At 40.5% G+C, this 22,150-nt stretch overlaps 2 protein-coding genes and 1 long non-coding RNA gene across 7 annotated transcripts in view; 1 reads left to right on the top strand and 2 right to left on the bottom strand.

Annotated features, from left to right (window-relative positions):
• Positions 1-279: 279 nt before the first annotated feature.
• nedd4a (NEDD4 E3 ubiquitin protein ligase a) lies at positions 280-21,852 on the bottom strand. 5 transcript variants are annotated; one of them, XM_058088466.1, is made up of 29 exons: positions 21,635-21,852; positions 21,063-21,136; positions 20,521-20,599; positions 20,382-20,420; positions 19,946-19,999; positions 9,701-9,751; positions 9,251-9,312; positions 9,020-9,122; positions 8,700-8,863; positions 8,491-8,602; positions 7,461-7,622; positions 7,207-7,290; positions 6,903-7,019; positions 6,592-6,792; positions 6,326-6,403; positions 6,165-6,219; positions 6,029-6,087; positions 5,887-5,952; positions 5,574-5,803; positions 5,343-5,464; positions 5,113-5,183; positions 4,827-4,922; positions 4,678-4,751; positions 4,535-4,595; positions 4,396-4,455; positions 4,201-4,308; positions 3,954-4,050; positions 3,782-3,854; positions 280-2,289 (listed from the first exon to the last, which is right to left on the bottom strand). In XM_058088466.1, exons 1-29 carry the CDS (start codon positions 21,680-21,682, stop codon positions 2,187-2,189), a joined length of 2,703 nt encoding a protein of 900 aa, XP_057944449.1. In that variant the 5' UTR covers positions 21,683-21,852; the 3' UTR covers positions 280-2,186. The 5 variants fall into 5 exon arrangements, with proteins under 5 accessions (XP_057944449.1, XP_057944450.1, XP_057944448.1 ...); XM_058088467.1 differs by having other exon boundaries at positions 6,903-7,022; positions 7,461-7,580; XM_058088465.1 differs by having other exon boundaries at positions 6,903-7,022; positions 21,635-21,851.
• On the bottom strand, positions 9,773-17,130 carry LOC131139157 (E3 ubiquitin-protein ligase NEDD4-like). The gene has a single exon (XM_058088472.1). The coding sequence runs from the start codon at positions 15,339-15,341 to the stop codon at positions 14,022-14,024; it is 1,320 nt and encodes a 439-aa protein (XP_057944455.1). The 5' UTR covers positions 15,342-17,130; the 3' UTR covers positions 9,773-14,021.
• The window catches only part of LOC131139160 (uncharacterized), an 11,913-nt gene continuing 11,106 nt past the window's right edge, over positions 21,344-22,150 (top strand). Inside the window, exon 1 of the long non-coding RNA XR_009132199.1 lies at positions 21,344-22,146. This is a non-coding gene — a long non-coding RNA (uncharacterized LOC131139160). The remainder of the gene's footprint in view (positions 22,147-22,150) is intronic.

The following is a 22,150-nucleotide window of genomic DNA, read 5'->3' as shown; positions in this document are numbered from 1 at the left end:
CCCCGCTGACCTCAGCAGTGTCCAGAAGGTCGGCCTGAATCGTGTGACCTAGTCTGACCTCAGTGGTAGGGGCAGAGGGTGTTTTGGGGGGAAGGGGGGGGGGCACAAAAAAGGCTCCCACGATGGAGTGAATCTATGATTGAGTCGAAAATCACAGCAAACCTGTGAGAGTAAGCACCCTGTATTGAGGGATGGCCGGCAGACAGGTAAGCCCAGACATACCACATAGAGAGCAAGAGGTGCACACAGACTAAGGAAGCAAATGTCATGACAGAGATGGAATTGTTTTCATGTATCTTTTATTTGTCAAATATATTTCTATTCAGTTTGCTGTGCTATCAGCAAACGTTTGATATTGAACTACATGCCATTCCACTCTTTAAACCTTTAGAATACAATTTTGCTATAATGCACTTAGAGGTGTCATAATTCCATGTTAAAGTAACAAAACGTTATTACTCTTCAGATATGAAGGGTTGATCTATTCATTATGAAACACAATATCAAGAGTACATCAAAATAGAGGTGAAAGAAGAGAATGTGCTTACGTATAAGCAATGTCCACATGTAAACATTTTTAACAGGTGCACTTGAATAATAGGATGGTTTTCTTAAAAGAACAATTTTAAGAAGTGTGCAGGTGACAGATTGGCAAAGACAGTTCAGATAAGACTTGATTTGAACAAAGTGCTTCACTTTATAAAAAAGCCAAAGTTTAAAGCTGTGTTGTCAGTGACGAGAACCAGCCCACAAACAGCCTCCATTGTCAAAAACCTTTAGTAAACATGGCAGGCGGTGTAAACACATTTTGCCATTCAGAAAAGAAAACATGGTTAAAAAGTTGCTTTTGCCAAGATATGATAAACGAGTTTTTAATACAGAATGGTATATACAGGATGAGTCAACGCAGGAAAATCGTTTTAAAGTTGTGTGGTGCTATTAGACCCTTGAGTACAATGATGTACACGAATGATTCAGTCGGAAAATAGTTGCGTCAGCTAATGTCCAGCAAACAAAAAAAAGTATTATGTGTCTTATACATGCAAAGATTGCGAATGAACAAGCTAGTGCAGCTCATAAATGCAAAAAAAAGGTATTTGCAGCATTGTATGACATGTACAGTCATAAAAGTTTCATCAGTTTAATTGTGTGTATGTAATAACAGAAACATGTATAAAATGATGCATAGCGTTGTTAAAACACCATCAAACACTCACTACATAGTCACCTCTTTGCATCTGCACACAAAACACAGATATGGACGAGAATTAGATGAGCCTTGAACTGGTCCTGGCATTGGTACATTTCTAAACTCCATAAACTTAGCTTTACTTGCACATAACCGGCACATTGGCTTGGTTTTTAAGGCGCATATATTAATGTCTAATACAGTACACTGGAATGAATCATGTAAAAGCATGTATAAACTTCTTAAAAATCACAAGTTCATTTTTCCTGTTTAGCTGTTTTAAGTTATCCATTTTAGACAGCAGGAAAAGGCTTCACTGCCAGATTACATTTTAACAACATAGCACTAATGTTGATGTTATAAATGTCTTTGTTTGATTACTACTACAAGTGGTGGGCCTTGATTCAGTCACCCGGACCCAAGTTATTTATGTTATTTAATGTGGCCGTCCACAGTTACCTTTAAAAGTAAAGTCAAAGAACAAAGCCACAAGTCTTTTTCGGATTATTGAAGGTTTCATGCAGGGCCATGCGGAGGGCACCCATATAAATAAACCAAATATGAAAATAATTAATTTAAATATAAAAGGTATGAAGAAAAAAATGTTTACAATTTAGATATTATTGGCCAGATATAAGCTTAATATTAGTGAGTGGGGCAGCTTTGAGACCCTAATATGACTCTGAGCTCATGATTAATGTTTGTCACACGGTATTAAACAAGATATGATTTCCATTAAGAATCAAACATTGAAAAGAGAATGACTTGTAAACTTTAGAACACTAGTAGGGATGAAACACCCGTCCTTCCAAATGCTGTTGTTCCTTCCTCTACATGTGCCCAAAGAGACCACCAGAGCGAGGGCTACTGTAAATGTCTGTCCTTCATGTGTCTCACAACTGGCTGGGTTGGGACCCGCTACTGTGATGTTTCATTTCACACTGTTATCAAGAGATGGCTTGGTTCCACTTTGGTGACGGTATCATCCGTTTATTCACTAATCCACGCCGTCAAAGCCTTGTGCGTTCTCAATGGCGATGTGAAGTTTCTCCTTCAGTTCCTCAAAGGATTCATAAGGTGGAAGGTCCAGGCGATTAAAGCTTCAGAAAAGAAGAGGAAAGAATAAAAGGTTAATGTAATATCTTAGCTTTCATATTTTTAGAACTGCATGCAGTACAAAAAGTGCCCACTAGAGAGAGCCAAAAATCTGGTACTATGTAGTGCAACTGCCTGGATTTAACCAAGCAAATTTTAACCAAGCAAGTCATCATCATGTCTCAGGGGTGGCCCTGGCCACTTTCCGGCCACCCCACTGACCATCTAGATATTCCAGGTATCAACTTATTGCCACCCCTATGTGAGTAATGGTCTCACCTTGGCCATCCCAATGAGAAATATCTAGCTACACCACTGGTCTCACCTAACACCAACTTAGAGTACTGTCTCAGTCCTTCAATAAACATGTCAATGTGATGCCCCATTAAAGAATATACCAAATATGTCATAATTTACAAGACAAACAGTATTTCCAGTGGTATAAAACACATTGGAAAGCTGCATTGTAGTTACAACAGCAAAATAATACAGAAGGTAGGTCAATATATGCTAAGCTATATGAACAAAACATCAACACCTTAGCTTTGTTAGCGGTGTCAAAGCAAATTAGTGTAATATACTGTGATAATGTATCTCAATAATGCACCCCTCTATTTAAGAAACACTGGTGTAGTCAATAGAAGAAGAAATGGTGGCAATACAAAATACATTAGTTGGCACCAACTCGCAGAGGGAGCTGTTAATGACTCTCATCTACTTAGAGGTCTGAAGAAGCAGCATTAACAACAAAAGCCATTGTACACACAAAGCCGTAGCTGCCCTACTCCCATGGCATTTTTCTCCTGGGAGGAGAATGCCACTCAACACAGGAGCCAATACTGAACTATGAAAAAAGTCATGACAAGCTTGTCAACCCATTGGAAATTGCAGGAGATCATTATTCAATATAAGAGTCTGATTCATGGTGTCAAACACTAAACCCATCACACAGCAACTTAACATGCAAAAGGCATACATAATTAATAAACAAACATGTACCAATACAAGTTTAAAATGCATGCATTTCACTTGAAGACAAGCAGAATACAGAGTGGTGGATGGCACTGCAATGCTGTCTCTCTCCACCAGAGTGAGCCAGAGGGACGCTGATGTCACTACAGCGCCCCAATGAATGCGTTGCTCAGACGCACTGTATTACGAAAAACCTTAAAAGAGTGGTTTCTCCTGCCAAAGGAAGAGCTACTGTTTCCTCACTGACTTGCGAGCAGAACAGTATTTAAATAATTAGTAGTTCTGAAGTAAAGGAGATGTTACAAGATTAGAAATTAGCCGTATCGCTTGTATAAGCTGCAGGGTTCAAGGTTTGAGATAAAAGTAGCGACTCATACACCAAAATTTATGTTTGTGTTAAATTGTATATTCATTTGTCCTGTACTTTTAAGACAATTATGGGCTCCTCAAATGTTCATCTGTTGTCAAAAATCACATGACTATCCAACAGAAACTTACAAAGTCAAATTTAAAAGGCCTGCTTACCATGTGTGGGCTCGGGGCAGTTTGTCACGTGTTCCCCACAGCTCAATGGTGAACAGCTGTGGCCCATTAGAACCTGGAAAAATCATAAAATAGCAAACAAACCAACATGTAATTACAGGTGTTTCCAACATATAAGACACCAAACATGTGACTCAGTACTTGTTTATCTCACCATAGAGTTCAGCAAAACCGTTCATTGGGACTCTGGAAGTTCCAGTCACAAACTGTAAGAGCCGAATTCGTTTTTCTGCATCCATCAGCAGTACGGCCTATGATAATACACACAGACAGGGAATGAATAACTTATTATTGTTATAGCATGTTGCCTTATAGTAATTGTTATGCTACTTTGCTGTTGCAAAAAGCAGAAAACAATATGGCTCATTGTTTAGTAGCTTCAGGCATGGAATGGCTCTTACTTTCCAAAACCAGTGGATAACTACGTGGTTGGAGTTGTATCCATTCTTGTACTTGGTGTTTGCTTTCCAGTCGTTCACGTCCACATCTCCGAGACCACACATGAGCAGCTTTGGAGAGGGGAGAAGGAGCGCGTCTGATTTATTATTCATGTTCTTGAAATTGACCCCAGAACCACAGATGGACGGATAACTCACCTCAAGCTCATTCTCGTCAAAGATCTTGATCAGATCTTGGGGGATCAACTCAAAGAATCCCTGAGAATAAAGCAACAAATAAACTGTAACTCCAACTATGAAAACTTGAATGGATGGTATTATGAATAAATGTCATTACATCCTTGAAGGCAGTCATCTGCTTCTGGATTCGGTTTGCAAAGCGCCACTGTATCACGAGGCTGGGAAAAACACAAGGTGCAGAAAATGTACAATTTAACAGTAGCAGTTCAAATATATTTGAATATTTCCACAATTTCTTACTCAATGTATTCCTTCTTGTTTTCATTAGTGACCACAATCTCTGCGCCGTTGGGTTTCAGCTCATGCTGGTGAGTCTAAAGGTCAAAAATCAAAAAATTATAAAAACAGAGTAAGAAGCTAATGAAGCAGATGTATCCTATGGAACTAACCTGTCCAAAGAGCTCCTCGTCAATAGTGAACATCAAATCCAGGTCAGTCGGGTCGTTCTCCAAAATCCACTGCAGTGAATTAAAATATTCACTATCCTGAAAGACAACACAAAGGTTTGCATCATTGTTGACATAATATACAAATAATGAACACATAGATACAGGAGTAAATAAACATATGTTTGTGTGATAAATGAATAAATAAATATTACATACACTTGCATAATAAAAATTTACATTTTTTTTTTCATTTTTGCATTCCCGGTGGAAATAATAGGACACTTACGACAGACTCCATGTCCTGGAGGGTGATAGGTTTCTGCAGCATCATCTTGTAGAAAGGTCGGATGAAGAAAGCTTGGTGTAAAAGGACATGGTAGACTCGGAATTACAATTCATTTCTTCCCTCACTGAATTAATTAATTCATGAACAAATTTTTTTATCTACAGTACATTGATTGTTGATACCCGAAACACACAAATTACTCAGAAATATCCAGTGTGAAGTTGACTCACCATCAAGCAGTTTGCCATGAAACACAGCCATGCCCGCCACACGGCCAATGCACTTGAAGTAGGTTAGGTGGTCCTCATTACATAAACCTGAGTTAGGGTTTATCTGCAGCGTATAGTTGTCCCTATAAGACACAACACAATTAACTTAAAAGAAGACTACAATGGTTGTCAACTGCTTTGCATGAATAAGATATTCATACACAACTATAGTGGAACACGGTTTGGACTCACGTGGCAGAATATTCAAAGAGTCCATAGTAGGGGTTAAACATTTCCTTGGACATGAGGAAGAACCACTCCCGGGCCAAGCCTCCATAGTCCAAACCCTTTTCCCCCTCAAACTCCACCCACAGTCGAGCCTTCAGCAACTCTGCCCGCTTCACGAGGAGGATTTGACGATACGAGTCCTCCAACACGGCATTTCGCCTCACCTTAAGCTCAAAGCGATTTGGGACATCAACCTACAAACGAATATAACAACGATCAAAGTTCACCGAACACACACAATTGACATATGTGTAATAAAAAACTTGAAAGCACTCACTGGTTTCTTCAGCTTCTTGCGGAAATAGTCATATTTCTGTTTATAATCTCTGGAATAAGGCACTGCCTATAGCCAAGCATACATACAACCAATCAGCTGTGACTTAAAAAGTTGTGGGAATAACACTGCTTCAAATACTTACTGGTCCAGTTATGGCAGAGTTCTGTAATCTAGGATCGTCCCATTGTGTATTCTTGGTGTCTATAAAGTGACACATGAGACTTTTCAATGAAAATATGACATGAAAATACTGTTGATTTGATAGGTAAAGCACTCACTGTGATCTATGTAGAATATCCTCCCATCCGTGTGGACACGCTCCTCCCAACCAGGCTGGATAGAATGGAAATGTCACAGAAGGCTCACACAAGACAATGCAAAGTTTCTGCATGGATGTTAATGTAGAAACACATTTTTTTGAAGGATTTTGGAGACTTACTGGTAATGGGCCAAGATCAGATGGGTCCAGTGAGGGTTTCCTCCTTAATTGAACAGGAATTCTTAGGCGTGGATCTTGCTGATTGGAAGCAAACAAACCGGTTTCACTCAAACAGGAAACACTTACAAAAAAGCCCGAGCTGCAATAGACTATTATTTAAAACTATAACATTGTGCATATCAGCTGTAGAACAGAACACTATTCAATTTTATACAGTAAATGATTTTTCATAAAGTGTACTGTAGCTCTTCAAGTGGTCTCCTCACCCAGGTAGTGGTCTTTGTATTGTGGTCAATGAAAAAGGGTCTTCCATTGGGAGCGCTGCGGACCTCCCATCCAGCCGGCATGGAGCCAGCATCAGATGTGGCCTCTGGGCTCGGGGTGTGCTGAGGAGAAACCTCAGGGGATACAGATGGTAAGGACGGCGTACTAGAACCACTCTGTGACGGTGGCGTCGTATCCGCTCTCTGCCACAAAAATAAGTGGAGGAGAAGATTAAAGAAAAGCTACTAATTTAGTTTGAATGACATTACATCACATGTGTCGTTACTGTATGTGACGTCACTTTGGACTATACCTGCAAGGTGGGTCGTATCCATGAGGTTGTTCGGGTATTGTGGTTAACATAGTAGCGTCTTCCTTTACTGTCCCTCTTTTCCTCCCAACCTGAAGGCAGCGCCGCAGGGCTTGCAAGCTGCTATTAAATGACAAACAAATAACTGAGATCATGACCAAAATCTTTAGTCTTTGACTACCACATTATTTACAGTTGAAGTTCCTGCATAATGTTTTGAGCCAGTGCAAGTTGATGTAAAATTGGGCTGGTAGAACTTGAATGAATTGAGTGATTTCGCAATGAGGAGGAAATGAAAAGGAAATACCACAGTATTAACAGGATGCTCCACTCCTCTTGTCGTGTGAAAACTTCTTCTGTGAATGGAATGGCTCGTACTACAAGGATGATCCTGCAGCAGAGAGGAAAGACGCATGAATGACCAGACTTCACCATTAATGTCGACAGACACTCCTACTTGGTCTCCGTTCCCTCACATGAGGCTCATGATTCACATTGATTTCATTAGGACTCTCCTTCAGTTTTGGAATCTTACAGGAATGTAACAAAGGGATGACTCACTATTTGAAAGATGTGTTGTTCGCCAGCTGAGGGCCCTGTGATATGCATGTTTCTTAGCTCGTCTTGGAACGCCAACAACTCATCGGACAGCTGGTGTGGTGGTGATGTGTGCTGGTTGCCCTGGTATAAATTGAAGCCATTACCTGGAAAAACCTCCCGCTCCTAGATAATAGCATTCAGACAGATACCAAGCACCCACTGAGTATTGACCAAAAAAACAACACACCAGCAGCATGTATGTTTAGTGGGTCAGTGAAGGTAAATTCAGTTTTGGCACAGACCAAAACTTGGGGCAGAACCTCAAAACTCGGAAAAAGAAAACATTCACCGGTCACACATACAGAGAAATTATTTCTCTGCACATTTGTCACAGTCCTCCTGAACAGCTTGTTTTCAACTTTGATCATATAACAGTTAACTGAGCTTGTCCTCCTTAAACACCGTACCTTGCATGTATAACTAATTTATGTTCCTTATTGGGCATCTGTGTGGAGTTTGCATGTTCTCCCCTTCAGTGTATGGGCTTTCTATGGGTACACCGGCTTCCTCCCACATTCCAAAAACATGTATGTTAGCTAATTGGGTCCTGGTGTGAATAGTTGTTTGTGTATATGTGCCCTGCGGCTTGTTGGCAACCAGTCCCGGGTGTACCCCGCCTCAGAGGACAAGCCTGTATAGAAAATTGTGGGATTACTCCACTGGCCAACATCTGCAATATTTTCCCTACATAAAGGTCAATTTTGCTCTAATGTACCTTATCTCTGTAAAATGTCATTTTTCATTCATGTGTATGCGTGTTTTTATCAGTATATTGCAATTACATCAATCTCCAATTGAAAGGGAAGTTGTGATGTGTCTGTGTATGCTGTAATCGCATCAGTAGGTATTTGATTGATATTTAGAACGGAGGATATTGAATTTAGTTGTGACAGGAAAAGTGCTGAAAAGGTACTTTAATAAGACGCATCGTCAATACAGTGCAAAAGAAACTAACAAAATATGTCAGAGAAGAAAGCAAAGGCAAAATTACCTCGTCTTGTGCATTGGCCTCATCGGGGTCTGAGATTTGTCTGCGTGTCAGATAATTCTGCTGCCTCTGCCTCGTGCTGTTTTGTCGTATTTGAGTGTCCATGTTCACGTCCCTGTTTAGAGGATACACAAATACACTCCGACCATCAGGACACGGCATGTGTCAATTAATAGAAACATGCTTGGGGGAAAGAAACGTCTGGTCTTAACTGTAAAGTTGGTCGCCGCCACTGTGTGGTTCTGCTCTCATGGTGGACATAGTAGGTTCTTCCCAAGTTGTCCTGACGTTCCTCCCAGCCAGGTGGCAGAGGAGGCGACGGGTGGCAGTGCATGGGACCTGACATGTCCTGGGGTTCTAGCAATTCCCATCCAGGCTGTTCAAAATATTAAAAAGTTAAATAATATTAAAATGGAAAAAACAACTTGGCTGTAGTTTATATTTCATTCTGTATGTATGATTGCTATGGATTTTGTTTAGTTGAAAAACACAACATTTTAACAAGGTGAATATATTTCTTAACTGGACTTACATCTGCATCATCAGTTGGATCTGTTGTTTCTTCATTGGAACCTGGGTTTTTTGGCATATAAGTCATTTTGAGTCGGAGTTGGCCCCGTACTCTGGACTTGTGGCTGCACAAAAACATTATAAATATTGTCCGTTACTTTATTTACAGGGGGTAAAAGGTGGCAAATAATGTATTTCAGTGGAATGCAAACCAAAAGATTAAAAGCTTAAATGATCATGAAATCACGCCAACCTTCTGGGGTGAAGCAGAAAATCCTTGAATGAGTATGGCCTTTGTGTATTAGGATTTTCTGTCTGAAAAAAAAAAAATCAAACAACAAAAAAAGTTTAACATTCTTATACTTCAAGCTCGTGTTAGGGTATAGCGTCCAACGCACCGGGCCACAATTGGGTATATTTAAAAATACCAAAACATGCAATGAAGGTCACGTGTTCATGTGAGGCCTCATTTGCTAGCATATTTGTTTACTATAAAACACAAGCAGCAATGAGACATAAACATGTTGGACTGTGTTTCCATAACTGGTGATAATGATGTGGAACAGACCACGGCTAAGGGTATTTACATTGCAAGAGACATGGGTGAAGCTGAGGTATGTGCTTGCACAGTTAACCAAACCACATTCAGTGCACATATACAATAAACTGTACAAAGAACAAAGAGTGTGCAGCAAGAACTTACTGGTATCTGATTGAGGGGAACATCCACCTGTCCCAGGAAGTCATCACGTGTCTGATAAGAAGAAAGGACACACACAGACCACAGTTACTATCATGACATGGTAGTATTGACATGACAGCACACAAGACATGGAGATGCAACTTTCCTATTTATTATTCTGATTAGGGATAAACCAACTCAGCGGTAAGATGCTTATATCTATAACAAAAGTGATCTGTTCACTTGTAACGGCTAATGTGAACTACTGCAGTAAACTTAGAAACATATTCACAGATTCAAACTTCCGGGGTCATAAACTCCCAAACGAATAGTTACATACATAGCAAACAATACCTCATTCTAACAGTGCCAACACAGACAATGTGCTAAACTCTCGGATTGTTACTTCCTGCAGAAGAAGATATGTAGCGCAACAATGTCAACTTCAAATAAATGCAATTTTGTTTGTTGTCATTCATTTCCATTGTTGTCAGGTTTGCATTGGCCTACAACCAAGCTAGAAATGCAATATTATTCTTGCCAGGGCAGTGGCAAGAATAATATCACTGTTGTCGACCTGTCCTCCATTCATACAAGACCTTATGTCCTGATAAGGAAACAGATCGCCTCCTCCCTCTTATGGGCAGAGTATGCCTTCAAGACAACGTTTATTTTACTTTCAATAAGCAGTATTTGTCATACACTGACAACCTTTGCAGTCACAACTGTGCCTCCAATGCAATGAATGTTGTACTGTGTAATTATACCATATACAGTATCAGGGGACCCAAACTTGCGACCCGTGGGGCCATACTTTGTGGCTCCCTACTTGACATCAAAGTTCAGTTTTAGTCCAACCTTTACATACATTGTGGTGCATTTGAGTCTCACAAGAGATGGTCAGACTCACAATGGCTTGCTTAAGGCAAAAGGCTCTTTAAATTGTCAACACTGAACCTGCAATGATCTTGTGACAGAGCAACTTTTTACCAAGTAAGTGCTGTAAAAGTATGCTTGGAGCCAACAATCGCTAATGCCGATGGCAAACCCAGCTGGATTAAAAAGTAATGCATATCTCCAGGAAAGAAAATGGGCAAACTACCGATGTTGACATGATGGCAAAGATAACAATTCAATGTCAGAAAAGTCCACCAATTTTAAACGGTGCGTCGCAAAGAGCTCTAAAAACATGCTGAGGCATCTCACAAGCAAAGTAAGTGATATTCAGCTCTACTTGGCCACTTCAAACTACTTGTGACAGGTGGAGCGCAGAGCTTGTGAAACCTTAACTCCTGACATGCGAGCCAGCTAATGTTTTTGGAGCGGCAGTGCTACAAAGTGTCAAAAATGGAGTCGTCCCAATCAGGTGATTAGAAATGCTTTCACAAAATAAAAAATAAATATCACTGTCATGACAAACAAGCAATCAGCACAGTAAATCAATATAATATATATATATTTTTTTTATATTTCTCATATGCTGTCTTCTCTTACAACAACAACACTATCCATCCTGATGGAATCTGTGGGGAGTTCCAACTTGAACTCGGAAATGCAGACCCCCCCCCCCCTCCAAACACACAAAACATGGTGGCAGGTGCACTGTAATACTCTGCCTGTCACATTCTGCAACTCCATAATGGCATGTAGGTCAGGTTGTGACTAGCAGATGCTGTGTTGTGTTATTGGTGATCTGTGGACATTTATGGCAATGAATGAGGTGTGTGTGTGTGTGTTTACAATCAGATTATGTTGACCCAAATAAAGAACAGAGGAATCATATCTGTTTTTATGCATCTTGTTTAACATACTGACCACCCGGTTGTTGATTAACCCATGACATCAGCCCTAAGCTGATAAAAGTTGACCTATGTGTTAAGTTACCCCACTCATCTTTAACAACCTGTTAAACTGGTTGTGAAACAAATGAGGTAACATTTTCCGTATATGCTGTTGTTCTACTTCTTCAGAGACATCTGCTGAGTCGAGTACAGACCTTCTGCAAAGCCAAATTCTCAATATATCCTTTTTTGCATGTTTGTCACACAAAATGCAGTTTTTAAATGAAACGTTTTATTATTAAAGGAGGAGAAAATCCAAACCTATGTGGCCCTATGTGAAAACGTGATTGCCCCCTAAACCTAGTATGTGGTTGGGCCACCCTCCGCAGCATCAACTGCAACCAAGCGTTTGTGTTAACTTGCAATGAGCCTCTTACAGAGCTGTGAAGGAATTGTGGTCCACTCATCTTTGCAGAATTGTTGTAATTCAGTCACATTGGAGGGTTTTTCCAGCATGAACCACCTTTTGAAGGTCATGCCACATTAGGATTCCGATCAAAATTTTGTCTAGGCCACTCCAAAGTCTTCATTTTGTTTTTCTTCAGTCCATTCAAACATGGAGTCATGAACACCGACCTTAACTCAGGCAAGTGAGGCCTACAGTTCTTTGGATGTTGTTGTCGGGTCTTTTGTGACCTCTTGGATGAGTTGTTGCTGCGCTCTTGGGTTAATTTTGGTTGGCCGGCCACTTCTGGGAAGGTTCAAAACTGTTGCATGTTTTAGCCATTTGTGGATAATGGCTCTCACTGTGTTTTGCTGGACTCACAGAACAATGGCTCGATCATCTTTTTTCCAGCTCAATAGATCTCAATTAATCTTAGTTACAGTATGTTTTAACAGGTGCTGCAAGATGGCCACACAGTCAGGAGATTAGGAAGACCTGGGTTCAAATATCCGCTTGGTCATCTCTGTCTGGAGTTTGCATGTTCTTCCGTGCTTTTCTCGGGGTACTCCGGTTTTCTCCCACATTCCAAAAACATTTATGTTAGGTTAATTGGGGGCTCCAAATTATCCATAGGTATGAATGTGAGTGTGAATGGTTGTTTGTCTACATGTGCCCTGCGATTGGCTGGCCAATCCAGGGTGTACCCCACCTCTCCCCCAAAGTAAGCTGGGATAGGCTCCAGCATACCCCCGTGGCTCTAGTGAAGAGAAGTGGCATAAAATGGATGGAAGTTGCATGGATTGGATTTTTTTCTCATTGACTAGTATTTAAATCTGATTTATGCGTGACAAACATGCAAAAAAATAAAAATAAATCTAGTCCACGTAATTCACGCAGCTTCGCTGAACATAAAAATGCATGGACACAACACTGAAGAGACCACCCAGAGGCAAGAAACAAGGAATATGTGTAACCCTAACCAGAAATGTGCATTCAAAATTAAACATAAAATGTCAGTGAAAAGCAATCGCTCATGATGCAATCTACAAAACATAAAATTTGGATTCAAAGAAGTAAATTTAGCACTGATTAAATATTGCAGACTCTTACTTGACAAGCTGCTAAATGCATTGGGGGAATGGGAGGCAACTGATACTTCACAAACACAGGCTAGCAGGGGAACCAACAGAGAAGGGAGCACACCATGCCATTACTGAGAAAGGCTGACGCTCCCACCCTGCCGACGTTGACACCCAGCAAAACCAGCCCACCCCACTTCCAGACATGTTTGGCATGACTGTGCGCCACTCTCGTATCACGCAGACTATCTGGAGTCAGGGGGAACATTTCAGAAGCAGTTTATTTATATCAGCAAGGGGCAGTGCTTTTCTCACCACTAATTTTAGAACGGGTTAATACTTAAGGTGATTACTCAGAGTGCAAAGAGAATAATGGCATATTGTAAGCATTCTAAAAATTGTACTCATGGTCACATACTTGAAAATGGAAAAGCTCACAATGTGAGGGGCATTTCGGATTCACGGTGGTTCTATTCACCAATCTGTTTTACTGTAATGTAACAGAATACCGATGAGTTTGTCCACATCGGGGTTGTTAATTGCATGTCCTAACTGCAGCAATCTTCTCAGTTACTGAGTATCCATCTTGCCTGTTGTTAGCTGAATTCCTTCCCGTCATTACAAAGAGTTTTATGACCAGTGGAGTGGAGCAGAGCAGAAATATAACCATATTAAATGTAGAAAACCATGTAGTAGTTATCATCGCTCGTGTCGGATTATAAAAAAATTGCATTTTGGATAAATAATGACTTCAATTCATCCTGAGACGAGCACAATAATTTGCAGATGCGTAGATTGCTTTGCAAGACTCAACACTTAAACGTCTCACTCATTCAAAACCATTGTTATGTCGCTTTAGGACCTGTGGAATCTTCTTCCACCAGTTTAACAACTTTTTAATGAAATGGAAACTGCCGATGTTATCTGTCACAATCTGTAAAAATGGTGCATGCAGTAAGAGCTGCTTGCCATTTCAGTAAGAATGAAATATGTGCGTTTGGAGCTGGAGGGGGGGGCTAAGAGAGTGTGAGTCAACTTCAAACATAGAAAACACTCACCTTAGCACTATGAGCCAAGTTCTTTGTGGTATTGTCCCCTTTGCAGGTCGTCTTTGCATTATTACCCAAGCTAGGCAACTGAGATGGACAGCACGGAGACAGATGAATGTGCACGTGTGGAGAGCAAGGACTACCGAGATTTGCGTTTGAAACATGACATGAAATCCCAGTGTTTGCGTAGGGGACCTCCAGGGAAAAGCTCCGTTGTATGGCGCGATGACTGTGATTTTCCTCTGACCTTTCCTGACCTTTTTCTAACGCGCAAAACTTTTTCTCTGGTGGTTTCACAGAGGAGAACAAACAAGCTGAGGTACTGCGATACAGTTTTTTCTTAGGGTCCCGTTCCGCTCCGGGATCTGAAACCGAGTAGGGAGCCTCGGGATATTTTGCACTGACTGTACACAATGATGCCGCTTTAACCGGTCTCTGGCGGGCAAAGTGTAGCAGAACGCTCCTTGAGCGATGATAATGTTTATCTTGAGATGATGACTGTCCCGTCATCACATCACTCCCGTCCACCATGTTGTTTTTAAGTTCGTCTTGTAGAGGAATACTAAAATGTACCATATGTTTAGTGTCCCGACAGTCGGTCGAATGGTTTTCTTTGGGACAACGCTGGCCACTTACAAGGGTGGCAAACTCTTTCCAAGTGCTGTCCTCCTCATCCCTAGAGGAATCGGTGGCAGGTGTTTGAAGAGGAGCTCTTGTTGCTGGTAGAGCAGGAAAAGCGACCGGGCTTACTGGAGAAGCAGGTGGTGTGCTGCAGGGGCTCTTTGGGAATATAACCAAGGAGGAACAGCGTCTCAAGGGGACCTTGGACTTGCAGCAGGGAACATTCTTCTCTTGGGTGGTCCTGTGTTTCTCTGGAGTCTCTGGTTCAAAGATACTGTTGCTACTACAGTACCCGGCATCGCTGGCCATACTGCTGCTACAGGAACCCCCGTCCGAGCCTGTAACCGCTCCTCCTTCATTGCTCCCAGGGTCTCCATCCGCTGTAGTGCCATCCAGGCCTCCGCTGAGATTGCCGCAAGGCTGTAGCGCGATCTGCAGAACACTCTTCTTACTACATCCTCCGGGGTTAATCTTGGGTATGAAAATGGAAGAATATCTCTGTAAATTTCCATAGTCTGGTGACAGCGAAGTCACCTTGAAGTGTAGAGAACTGTGCGCCAGACTCTCTGTGGGGCTACCAGCTGACAAAATGACTCCACTCTCCTCACCATGTCTGCTGAGGCTCTCTGACAGAGGGTCGGTGTTGCTTCTCCTTGATGCGAAATCCAAACGAAGCCGGTGTGCCATCCGTTTAACTCTCTAATCCCTGCAGCGCTCGGGAGTGCCGCATGATAAATGTTGGTGGTCGGAAAAAAAGCAAAGCAAAGCAACTGCTCCGTGCTTTGCGATCACAATCATTAGTGGCTGCACATAGCCAAAATAGCTCTGGTGACATCCTACATTCCACTCCGGGCTGATCTCAGCTTTTAGTCGGAGGAGGTCAGTGGTTTTGTTTGGAGAGATGACCCAAACACATGACCTTTGAAACTAGAGGAATCCCAGAGGTTAAAAACCTATATGGAGGCTGAAAGTATTCTAAAACTTAAACCGATAGTCTGCTGATCGGACTTAGAATCTTCACCCATCAGATAGGCAAGTTTACTCCGAATCCCAGGGTGTGTGTAGTGTCTCAAAGCTCCTGTCCTCACCAGCTGAACACTCTGAAACTAAAAACAACATGGTACCCCTTTATGTCGCATTGCAAACTGAAGTGCTGGTAAACTGTTACATCTGCCTCTGGCCTCTCAAGACTCCACTTCCTGCTGCGGCTGGGCTTCTAATCTTTCTGCAGCTCTGTGCCCCTGCAAATATTTTTACCCACTCCTATTGGATTACAGGAAATCAAGGGGAATGAATCAAAAATAATTCTGTATCGAAATTAGAACTGGGTTAACAAAATCATGTGGAGTCATATATATATATATAATAATAATAATGACATGGTTCTTTGCTTATGTAACAGAAATAAAGTTGTACATCGGTAATATTATCTGCCCAACAACAAAAAATACAACATGAGAGCAAGGGCGACCTTATTTGACTGTGACATGACAGCTGTTATATGACACCTCATGTAACTGTCGGTGCTGGTCCGATTTCCTTTCACTGCTCTTGACGGCACTGTTTATTATAGGCAGGCTATTGTGAAGTAGACCTATTTAAACGCAGTAAACCTCGTGACTGCCTATTAATTGACGTGCATGAACTAAAGAATGGATGACACATGTGTACTGTATTTCTGTCCAGTCATGTGATAGGACAATGAACATCTCCGCCTACTCGGTAATACTACAATGAACACGACTATCTTAAGACCTTTGTAACGGTGACTTGGCCTGTTCTGAAGCAGGAAAAGCCAGAAGGATGACTTTATAGTGATCTATAATTGTTAAATGATCATGAAAGACCTATAGATTATTATTTGATCTTTTTAAACTAATTTTGTTAGTGAATGTATAGGCTCCAGCTCACCCACAAACAGACTTAACTGTAGAAAATGAATGAATGAAATACTAAACACCTCCTGAAAACTGAACTGTCCTCCAGATGAAGGTTAAGTCGTTCATCGTGTGGGCAGCATGAATGGTAATATTACATTTCAGTGTCAAACGGCCACTAGCTTCCAAGATATGCTGCCATGAAACATATACATAGGAGAAAGGTTAAGCTGTTGGTAAAAAAAAAAAAGTTTTTCCTATCCACTTCCCTTCACCAATCAACAGACAGCACTGTTATTAGCTCCGCCTATCTACTACACTGCTGTTGACAATGGAAATATACTCAAGTTAACTGAAGTACAACCAGCATAATTCAGACATTCATTATTTGTAAGGTGTTGATTTGGCAAAGAAGGAAATCATGAAACCATGATTGTGTCGATGTATCCTTGGCCAAGATACTGAAACCCCAGTTGCTCCTGACACCGTGTCATCATTCGGCAAATGTGCTAACAATGTCAAAGTGCTTTTTAGTGCCTTAGAGGTGGAAAAGCACTATACAAGTGATATACCATTTTACCATCTTACTGATCATATAAAACTGTGGACTTCTACTGCAAAGGGCATCAACAGTACGGGGGGGGGGGGGGGGGGGGGGCATGACATGCAGCGTCTTTGGACAACTGAAATTTACAATCAGGTTTTTAGTTTAATTGCCAATAGATAATTACTAACAATTTACAAAAGGTCATGTTTCATGTATACAGCTGTTTCCTGCTTCCTGTTTCTCAGAGTACGCACTATGTTATCTAAGCTAGTTAGTCCAACAGTACTATGTGACTAGTACAAGAATACTAAATGTTGTACTATTTGACACAAACCTAAATTTAATTTGATGCCTGTACAGTTAATACGGACAAATGGGAACATAAATTGTTCTATATATTTTTTTTCAAATAACACAATTAACAAAATTAAATATTTAAAAATATATATTTCTCCTATAGAAAACTGTCTTATAAAACAGTATCAATTCAGAGCAGGGGTTATGAAAGTAGAGGCCAGCTATTTGTGTTTTAAGTGACTGGCAACATTTAAATTGTACTTTATTTACAAAGCACATCCCCACTCAGTGTGCCCATTTGTCATTGAATACAGACATTATATTTGAATAGAACACTTGTAAAAATACTGAGAGATCAAGCAAATATTCTTGGGTGAACGACTCAACATCAGCTTAAAAATTAAGTTAGCATGAAACCCATGAACACGACAGCTCGCCCGTGGGTCAAAAACGAGCTTGCTAGCCAGACAGGCAATAAGAGCCAAGCAAAATGTGTAAACAAAAGATGCCATAAAGTCCAATGAGAATGAAACGGCATAGATAAGGTCAGCATGTGACAAGGTGTCGTCAATTGACTCCACAAAGTTTTCCATTCTCACCATAATAAGGAACAAAGTGAATGTTAACACAAGACAGGTTTCGTACTTTATCTGGTCACACTTGTGCAAGTGCCAACGGTGCATGTTTATCAAAATAAAGCACAGTGAAATATTGGTATTATATTTTAAATTGTTTACAGATCCATCACGGTTTTCAAATTAATTAATCATGACTGATCACCATGTCGGACTATGTCTGAAATATGGCCATTTTTACTGTATCTTAGATAAATGACAGGGCAGGATTAGTGTACATACTGTACATTTGTATGTTTTTTAACAGCACCAAATTAAAAGAACATTCAAATCAAGTTAAGAGATGCCACACAAAATCCATCTACCTAATACAGGTTTCTTTACTAGCAGCATATTTGGATCCAATTTCAACCGTGTTATTATGAGCAATGGGGAGCTGCATTCAAAGACAGTACGTCATTTACTGTAAGAATATCCACTTATTGTTTTTTTTTCCATTTCAGTTTATTAAGACCACACGTTATAAAAGATAACCGTGGAGCCATGGATTGCCATGATGCATATAACTATTTTATTACACAAAACAATTAACATACATACTTAAATAAATGAGTTATCACAGCCCTAATTACTATTAAATATTTAATTACCTTCTATGTCTTCACAAACAGCTGCAAAACACAACAACCCTGTGCATGTGCATAGCAAAACTATTCAAAAACAGTAAACAACCTTCACAAAACATCATATGATCTGAATTCAACACACCACGAGACAAAAGAATGCTTCTCATTTATCTCCATTCGTTGAGGTAACGTGTGTCAGGATGTTTTTCAAACAGCCAGATTTGCCCATATTTACACAACTGACTAATAAGGTATCACAGTTGCCAAACAATATGCTGTACATGGTGGCAAAATAAGGGCTGCTTGATCTTCAACAGGCAGTCAAACCAAACCTAACCTAACCTTGCAAGGGGTCATGTCTCCATAGAAAACATATTCCTCACATTCATATGCAAGAAGCAAAAGTGGTGGTTTATGGCTGAGGGCAACTAGAGATTGATGTTGTTGTAATATGATCCTGCCTGTAAAATCTTTGGAACGTGTCCAATCTGCTCAATGCTTTATAGCAGGCAACACAGTAAGTATCCACTGAGACATACTACTCTTCTATTGCATAGGGGCTATTAAAATTGATTTCCAGTTTCTTAAACTGTCTGCAGTTTATATATCGATATCAGCCTCTGGGTCATATCTTCCAATGGAGAGCCTGCCCACAACATTTTAGCACAATACAGATGATGTGATGATGAACGTAAACAACACAGTATTGAATTAAGATAAAGTGGCCGTTTAAAATCATGGTGCATTTACGGCTGTCAAAAATAATGTGTTAACGGCAGCGAGTCATTTATTTAATTAATTCCGTTAACATTTTTGGCATAATTAACGCATGCGCATCATGGCAAGTCGCAGGCGGAATGTAGCAGAATCACACAAAGTCTGATGCTCTTTTAGAACTTCAGTCTGACCTGAGCACAACAACAGTCCAATTCCAACACTATATGTGTATCTCACAAACATGTCTCTTGCGATGTTGGAACAAAACATCCTCATTCTCATCACACTACCACAAGGGGCATTCATGGTCACACCCAACTCCGAACATCACACCATTTTATTATATGTCTATGTGATTGAAATGTTGTGAGTTAGGCAAATAGATTTTCTGACATGTGTGGTATCTTTTTAGCTTGGTGTCAACTGAAAACAGGTATATTTCAGACATGGTTGGTGATTAATCATGATTAATTAATATGAAAACGGCATTGATTTAATTCCAAATTTTTATCATTTGACAGCCCTTGTTAAAAATTGCACATATTTCCAGCTAATTCATCACTATGATACAAGCAAAATGTACGCAGATGTGTGCAAAGCAGCAAACATATTGTAACATTCCATGCAGCCCTCAAGAATATCAATCACTTACCAGGCGGTTCTCATCAAACACCTCCAGCAGGAGGCGGTGCTTGCTGGGATGCACCTAAAATATAAAAAAAGACCTTAAACTCATAATGATTTACAGTGTGCAACTATGATACATTCAGCTCAGCCAGTGGTTCTCAATTCTCTCATGTCATGACAGCACCCCCCCCCCCCCAAATTTGAAATACTATTGAGAAACTGGTAATATCTCGGTATTTATCTCTACTGTACAGATTGAACTTGAAACTGAAACTGAAAGCAAAATGTACGACTAATTCATACATGTTGGCAGGTCTGCAATAATGTTGAAAATCCTGCCGGCCTCTCAGACCCCATCTGACAGCTTTCACCGTGCCCCACCCTGGGAGGGGACCTCTAAGCCAAAAAGCCAAAAGATTAAACCCAAGTCTTCCATGTTTAACATGCACTTTTCCACTTACTCTTAAATAGAATTCTTCATTCCATTTTGGATCCAATGACTTAGGATACGTGAGACAAGAGAGAAAAATAAAACACACATGAGCACATAGATTAAAAAAACAAACAAGTAGAATTGTATACATGTGTATTTTATAGCACCTTTTTAATTGTTTTAGTCTGGACACTTGCTATATCTCCACTGATGGGATCATAGAGGGACAGTCTTGTATATGGATCGCTGCAAGAACAGAGAAATATAATGTTTGGCTACTTTTCGGGCAACTTGACACATTAAAAAGACAGTTGGTGACATCACATTACCCTCTCATGTTGCCAGTTAGTCTTAAACCAATGTATTAGTAATGTCTTAGCAGGTTGGTGCTACAGTGTACAATAGTTGGACAAAGTTCAGCAGTGTAAGTCAAAGGTTTTTTTGTAGAGTGAAAAAATACTGATCAATGAAATATAATAGTTTGTTCTAGTGACTCTAAATGAAATTGTCCATATGTGTGAATGCTTGTCTGTATGCTTTGTCTATATCACTATAGAAAGTGGGTACTGTGGGTAGCTGGGTACTTATAGATAAAATGTGACATACAACTTCATCCCAACTGCTCTCAAAGAAGTTGTTACAAAATGTGTGCATTAATGGGGTTATTTTATGTACCTCGTAATGACAACAAATTCACCATGAACATTACCTTGCTCCAAGTATATCCTTTTTGGCCAACCCGATCCCAGCAATAACTTTCACTTTAAGGATCCTGCATTCACTCTAAAAAGATACAAGAGAAAAATAATATGAACTTGCGAACGTGAACTTTTCATTCCATCAAAATATTACGCCAAATGCGGCGAGTCATTTTTGTCATGTGCCATTTTAGTATTAGTAAGTTTATTATGACGTAACATCATACACGTTTACCTGTTGAAGTGTGTGTACGTGCTTGCGTGTGTGCGATTGAGCGCGCGAGACCAAAAACAGGAAGTAGCTTGGAAGAAGCTCTGACAAGGCATTAAAGGGGAGCCCGTTGGCTTCCTGCCTCAAAAAAAAACAAGAGTCTTTCAAGTTCAAAGATTGTCTTTTGTTGACTTTAGTTGAAAGTTTCAACAAAAAGTTGAGTAAACTTCTAAAGTCAATATTAAGTAGTCGAGACTCAATGTTCGAAACTGAACACGAGTTATTGACAACTCGCTAATTCTTAACTCTAGCAGTGAGTTGCTAGCAAGCTAGCTGGAGACCATGTCACGCGAACATCTCAGTGATATTTACCTCATCTTCTGTCGAAAGTCCTCGGATCTGTGAAGGAATTGTGGCCATAATATCCAAACCTTTCACCTCCAGAAGGAAGAAAACTGGTACACGACAATTGCTGTGCTAACAGTACACTCCCGCGGTTTGTAATTGGAACTGGCGCTGGCGTTTTTGATTTCTTCCGTATGTTTACGCTGGCAGAGCCTGACACGGTGAACGCCAGTAAACTGCGACACGGCGGCGGTCACTCCCCTCTATTCATCCTCCCTACTCTTCCCCCGCCTCCTGCTCTATGGCCTCCTCCTCCTTTTTTACAATGGAGAAATGCACAGAAGACTTTCATCCATGCATAAATTTTTCTATAACGTGATTTCTCATGAGGGCCTGGTGTGAGCTGGAGCCTACACCAGTTGATTTTGGAGAGAAAGGATTCACCCCTGGACTCAATCAATGACACACACACTGTCTAAGGCATTAACCTGTGAGACTTACATGCAAACCACAAGGAAGTGACATGGGTGAAGTACATGGTTG

Source organism: Doryrhamphus excisus, chromosome 12 (genome assembly GCF_030265055.1).
Source record: "Doryrhamphus excisus isolate RoL2022-K1 chromosome 12, RoL_Dexc_1.0, whole genome shotgun sequence".
NCBI lineage: Eukaryota > Metazoa > Chordata > Actinopteri > Syngnathiformes > Syngnathidae > Doryrhamphus > Doryrhamphus excisus.
The sequence above is the reverse complement of the archived record's forward strand: the minus strand, read 5'-3'. Positions and strand labels throughout refer to the sequence as shown.

Bases quoted from the DNA above. Each gene is read 5' to 3' on its own strand.
- LOC131139157 (XM_058088472.1), bottom strand. From the start codon at position 15,341: ATGGCACACCGGCTTCGTTTGGATTTCGCATCAAGGAGAAGCAACACC.
- nedd4a (XM_058088465.1), bottom strand. From the start codon at position 21,682: ATGGCCACAATTCCTTCACAGATCCGAGGACTTTCGACAGAAGATGAG. The intron at 20,421-20,520 runs GTGCTATAAAAT...ACGTATCCTAAG, and splicing joins AGACTAAAACAATTAAAAAG to TCATTGGATCCAAAATGGAA. The intron at 6,404-6,591 runs GTGAGGAGACCA...GCTTCCAATCAG, and splicing joins ATACAAAGACCACTACCTGG to CAAGATCCACGCCTAAGAAT.